Raw genomic sequence first — 6,284 nt, forward strand, 5'->3', positions numbered from 1 at the left:
CCAAGTGGCAAAGCCAGGATTAGAACCTGGAATTCTTAGGCCTAAGTTCTTTCAACTGTCAACTCTTTCAAACCTTCAACTGTCCTTTGAGCAAGACAAGGGAGGGAAATTCCCTTGTCACTAAATCCAAGCAAAAGTGAAAAGACTTTCACTGGAGAGACGTCTCCACTAACTTACCTGCTTCGCCCCTGGAAAGGGTAATGAAGAGGGTATAAATTAACCAACACAAAGGCATTTTGATACGGTTCTGGAGATTTATTATCTTAATAAGAAGTAACATTTCCTTTGGTGGTGAAATTTTCAGCAATTTCATGAGGGCTGAAACCAGCGGAGAAGCTCTCTGAGTAACTGGTGGGTTGCCTTGTAGATAAGGGTGTTTCCCAAGCCTGAAAATCCAGTCCATCCCCTTCTACCTCTCATCAATGATAGTGTCCAAGGTTTAGAATACAGATGTTGCTTAGTGAAAATAGTAGAGGGAAATTGAGGCTGACAAATGATGTCAAAAGTCTCACTTTTGATGATGTCCACAGTTGTGCTCTTTCCTTGACTGAATTCTAAGGATTCCAGAATTAATTATATTGACCAGGCCTATGATTTGCAGATATAGGTTATTTCCACTGAACACCTCTCAATGAAGGGGCCATCTCTTGATCTGAAAACAACACAGTTCCCTTCTCCTTGAGTGTTGCTTAATGCAATTCTGCAATGGAATAGGACAAAAGTTGTTATTTTAACAGCCACATAGATTTGCTGCTCGGGTCATATTTCTAAAAAAACATTCAGGATATGCCACCCCACTCCTCAAAGAGGTTGCGCATCCACCTCTGCATCAAACAAAAACTCCTCACCACTGACTTTTGAGCAGTCCACCACCTTGCCCCATCCTACCTCACCTCACCTCTCTCCTTCTACAACCCAGCCTGCACACTTCAGTCCTCTAGTGCTAACCTTCCCCTGTGCCTCCATCTCACTTATGTCACCGCTGACCCTTAGCCATCATCCTGCCTCTGGCCTGGAATGTCCTCCCTCCTTAAATTTTAGAGACAATTCCTCTTCCTCCCTTCAAAGCCTTCTTGAAGGAACATCTTCTTCAAAGGGTCTTCCCAGACTAAGTCCCCTCCTTTTTCATCTCCCACTCCTTCTGCATCCCCCTGACTTGTACCCTCTGCTCTTCCCCCTCCCAGCCGCAAAGCGCATGTGTCCATATCTGTAATTTCATTTATTTGTATTCACGTCTGCACCCCTCTAGACTGCAAGCTGGATGTGGGCAGGGAATGTGTCTGTTTATTGTTCTATTGCACTCAGCATGGCTTAGTAGTGAAGCAGCAAGGCTTAGTGGAAAGAGCCTGGGTTTGGGAGTCAGAGGTCATGGGTTCTGATCCCAGTTCCTCCACTTGTCAGCTGTGTGACCTTCGGGGAGCCACATATATATTCTCTGTGTCTCAGTTATCTCATCTGTAAAATGGGGATTAAGATTGTGAGCCCCACGTAGGACAACGTGATTACCTTGTATCTATCCCAGTGCCTAGAACAGTGCTCGGCACATAATAAGTGTTTAACAAATACCATTGTAATTATTTTCAAAATTACTCTCTCAAGTGCTTAGTAAAGTGTGCTGCTCCTTAGATGTGATCAAATGAATTTATAAAGCTGCCTCCTTTCTCCTGCCCTGATGGAAGAACCCTATGATGATGATGGTGGTTTTAGTTAAGTCCTTAGGATGTGCCCAGCCTTGTATTAAGTAGATTCATCAGGTTGGGCACAGTCCCTGTCCCACATGGGGCTCACAGTCCAAGTAGGAGGGAAAACAACTATATTGGATCTCCATTTTACAGATGAGAAAACTGAGGCACGGAGCAGTCAAGTGACTTGCCCAAGGTAAAACAACGGGTGACAGACTCGGAAATAACAATAATAATATTGGTATTTGTTAAGCACTTACTATGTACAGAGCACTGTTCTAAGCGCTGGGGTAGATACAGAGTAATCAGGTTGTCCCACGTGAGGCTCACAGTAAATCCCCATTTTACAGATGAGGGAACTGAGGCAGAGAGAAATAAAGTGACTAGCCCACTGTCCCCCGCTGACAAGTGGCAGAGCCAGGATTCGAACCTCTGACTCCCAAGCCCGGGCTCTTTCCACTGAGCCACACTGCTTCTCTGTAGAAGCCAGACCCCCTGACTCATGGGCCTGTGCCATTCTACTAGGCCACACTGCTTCCCATGCATTTCTATACATTTCCTAGGGACAGCTTTCATGTACTTAACAATGAGGTCCTGGATCTCCTGTTTTGGCCACTTGACAGATAATAATGATAAAAATAATGATAATAATAGTAGTATTTTTAAGGACTTACTTTGTGCCAGACACTGCTCTAAAGTCGGAGGTAGATACAAGATAATTGGATAATTACAGTCTCTGTCCCACATAGGGCTCATATTCTTAATCCTCATTTTAGAGATGAGAGAACTGAGGCCCAGAGAAATGAAGTGACTTGCCCAAGGCTACACAGCAGACAGGTGGCAGAGCCGGGATTAGATCCCAGGTCCGTGCTCTATCCACTAGGCCATGCTGGGATCTCCCAAGGAGTCTGGCATCACATCCCATCAACCTTGGGAGACAACAAATGTAGAAGGGAGATTCCTCCCAAGGATTATCCCCTTAAACAACTGTTCCCCATGAAAAATCCCTGAAATCCAAGATTCAATATAAAACAAATCATGGAAAGCAGTGTCTGTCCCCCCCACCCCTGCCTTCTCTTCCAGTCCGCTGCTTTTATTCATTCATTCAGTCAGTCAGTCAGTCACTCTTATTGAGCTCTTACTGTGTGCAAAACACTGCACTAGGTGCTTGGGAAAGTAGAGTATAACAATGAATAGATATACTCCTTGTCCACAACAAGCTTGCAGTCTAGAGGGGGAGATAGACATTAATATGAAAAGATAAATAAATTATGCATATGTACATCAGTGTTGTGGTGTAGGGAAAGGGGATGAATAAAGGAAGAAAGTCAGGGTGATGCAGAAGGGAGTGGGAGAAGAGGAAAGCGGGGCTAAGTCAGAGAAGGCCTCTCAGAGGAGATGAGCCCTTGATAGACTTTGATGGGGGCAGGCTACAGTGAATCCAGGATCCAGCTTTCACCATAAACTGGTTCATTTGGCTTTTAGTAATGCTAGCCAGAAATGCTGCTCTTCAGACACACTAAGTACTAGATTCAACAATCATACATGAGCCTATACTGTGGGAAAGACTTACAGGCCAAGAGAAAGTTCAGAGCCATTCAGCCATCTCCAAGGCTTTACAGGTGATTCCCGGAAGATCCCCATCCATCCCATCATCGGCAGAATTTTAATGGAATCCTGTTTGGAATCACAAAATAGTTTAGTTTGCTTCTCTTCCTTTGGACAACAGAGGTCAAAATGAGACATTCTGAGACTCTTACTGGAATTGACTCTCTTCCCTCTCTCTCCCAGAACCAGTAACAATAATAATAATTGTATTAAGTGCTTACTATGTGCCAAGCACTGTTCTAAGTGCTGGGTTAGATACAAGTAAATCAGGTTGGACCCAGTCTCTGTCTCACGTGGGATTTAGAGTCTTCATCACCATTTTACAGTCGAGGTAACTGAGGCACAGAGAAGTTAAGTGATTTGCCCAAGGTCATACAGCAGAAGTGGTGGAACTGGGATCAGAACTCAGTTCCTTCTGACTTCCAGGCTCATTTTCTAACCAGTAAGCCATGCTGCTTCTCCAATAGTCAGTCCCATTCTTTCCCCAGCCAAGGCATGATCATTCCAAGTGTCCAGGCATCATTAAGATTTAATCCTTTGAACCGAGGTCACCCTCAGATGGTAAACAAAGTAAGCTGTTGCCTTAGAGTGTTTCAGAGTGGAGGCAGATCGTGGGTCACCCAACCCTCCCTAAAATGGCAGTCATATGGCCAATTGCAAGAGTGGCCTCAATATGCTGCCTTTTTCAGAGAGCGGGGAGATAAAGAATTGAGCCATTAGCAGTATATAAGTCAGTGTTGGAGTTGAGCTTTCCAAGCCTACTCAGTGGAAGTGTGGCTATCAGTCATTCCATTAATCAGTGACTTTTTGTGAGTGTTTACTTTGTGCAGGGACCGACACTCAGTGCTTGGGAGGGTATAATCCAGTGGGTATATATGATCTCCACCCTCAAAAAGCTTTCCGCCTAACAGATCGTGGGGGTGGAGGTGCAGAAACAATCTTCAATATATTATTGTGTATGCCATCATCATCTTACTCTGCAAGCATAGGTGAACAGCTTGATGGAAAGGCTCCATGCAGTACTGGGCAGCAGTGGCCCCTTTGGCCCAACCTCAGGGCAGTGGCTGAGGCCAGATCAGTCCTTATCCTTTATGCAAAGGGGCCAATTCATTCATTCAATCGTATTTATTGAACGCTTACTGTGTGCAGAGCACTGTACTAAACGCTTGGAAAGTACAGTTGAGAAGAGTCCTGCGAACCTGAGGCTCCATCAACTTATTGGTGGTGACACTGAAGGCCTTCCTGATGCTAACACCTATCCCTAGAATACATTATCATGGCACATAATAATAATAATAATGTTGGTATTTGTTAAGCGCTTACTGTGTGCCAAGCACTGTTCTAAGCGCTGGGGGAGATACAGGGTAATCAGGTTGTCCCACTTGAGGCTCACATTCTTAACCACCATTTTACAGAGGAGGTAACTGAGGCTGACAGCCTCACAGCTGACAAGTGGCAGAGCTGGAATTCAAACCCATGACCACTGACTCCCATGCCCGGGCTTTTTCCACTAAGCCATGCTGCTTCTCTACTGTATTTCCACTGAGCCATACTGCATATCAATTCACTTTATCAGTACCCCAATAGTTTTAGTGAGATTTCCAGCTTTGTCCCATAATGAAATAGTCAGTATATTTTCCTGTTGCTAGAGAAATTTCATGTGATTAACCTCCAGATATTTGCTCATCAACTGCTTAATTCTCTCTCTCCATTTCTCTCACTGTTAAAGCACAGCAATCGGTTTTCTCAGTTTCCCAGATATGGAAAACAGATCTAGAATGATTCAAACGACTTTATCAGTCAGGTCATCATAGTTTAGCCAGGACAGTAGTAACTCAGGAGACTTGGCTTACTGTTCTCTATGGGATGAAGTGATCCACGATGCCCCTCAAAGCCGAATGGAAGAAGAAAACATTGAGTAGATACACTACCAGCTCATTACGGTTGTCTATCTGAAGAAGGGAAGCATTCTTAGAGGTGCAGGCTTCTCTGCTCTTTTCCCAAGTTAGCTTTTCACTTGAAATTTGGTAACAGCTTTTTCCATTTCCAAACCAAGGTTCCGGGCACATCCGGCAGTGACAACCTGGAAAAAAGAGTCTTCCAGCTGCATAAGGAGATTTAGACAATTTAGATTTGCTTTGGTTACATCTGCGTCTATGCACACACACACACACACACACACACACTCTCTCAAACGCATGGGCAGGAAATATGTCTGTCGTATTGTACTCTCCCAAGCCTTAGTTCATTGCTCTGCACACAGTAAGCGCTCACTAAATACAATCCGCCGACTGAGACACATGCACACCCTCGTGACCACTGACAATCAAATCTAGAAATCCCCAGTTTCTGATCCTTCTCTGATCCTCCGCCACAGCATTCCATCAGCCGAATATAAGTCGAATACCCCTATTAGACTGTGAGCCCGTCAATGGGCAGGAAGTGTTTCTATCTGTTCCCGAATTGTACATTCCAAGCGCTTAGTACAGTGCTCTGCACATAGTAAGCAGTCAATAAATACTATTGAATGAACAAGTGGTTCCCTGAATCTTGAGGCAACATAAACTCTAGCCAGAATGGTCTCACTCTGTCTCTGTGACATTTCTGGAGGCCAGAGGAGCAGTGAGCATATTCCAGTGGAGGAGGGCACATAAGTGAATTTTCCACCGTCTTTCTCACGGTAAACAATCAATTCATTTTGAGTCTGTGACATAACTCCGTGCGATCATAGAAGAGGCTGATAATGAGGTGAAGGTGACTGAATGTGACTTGTATAAAGGAATTTGGGGTCTTAGATCCCCTGCTGTGGTATATGGTGTAAATAAAGGCAAGTAAGTGTACTCTGCCTTAGCTCAAGTGTTTAAAATCCCCAACACCCACCTTCCTGCGGTGCTGTGGCTCGGGAGGTGTCTTCGTACCCTAGGCTGGGGGCCGCCGTGATGACAGAAATATTTACTGTCCTCACCCTTTCTGGTGAGATCCTGTCTTGGATTA

General features: G+C 44.6%; 1 protein-coding gene across 1 annotated transcript; it reads right to left on the bottom strand.

Annotated features, from left to right (window-relative positions):
- Positions 1 to 248: 248 nt before the first annotated feature.
- Positions 249 to 5,518, bottom strand: LOC114817917 (natural killer cells antigen CD94-like). The gene is made up of 3 exons (XM_029082583.2): positions 5,222 to 5,518; positions 3,256 to 3,359; positions 249 to 700 (listed from the first exon to the last, which is right to left on the bottom strand). The coding sequence occupies exons 1-3, from the start codon at positions 5,357 to 5,359 to the stop codon at positions 589 to 591; spliced, it is 354 nt and encodes a 117-aa protein (XP_028938416.1). The 5' UTR covers positions 5,360 to 5,518; the 3' UTR covers positions 249 to 588.
- Positions 5,519 to 6,284: the final 766 nt, after the last annotated feature.

This window comes from Ornithorhynchus anatinus, chromosome 17 (genome assembly GCF_004115215.2).
Source record: "Ornithorhynchus anatinus isolate Pmale09 chromosome 17, mOrnAna1.pri.v4, whole genome shotgun sequence".
In the NCBI taxonomy this organism is placed as follows: domain Eukaryota; kingdom Metazoa; phylum Chordata; class Mammalia; order Monotremata; family Ornithorhynchidae; genus Ornithorhynchus; species Ornithorhynchus anatinus.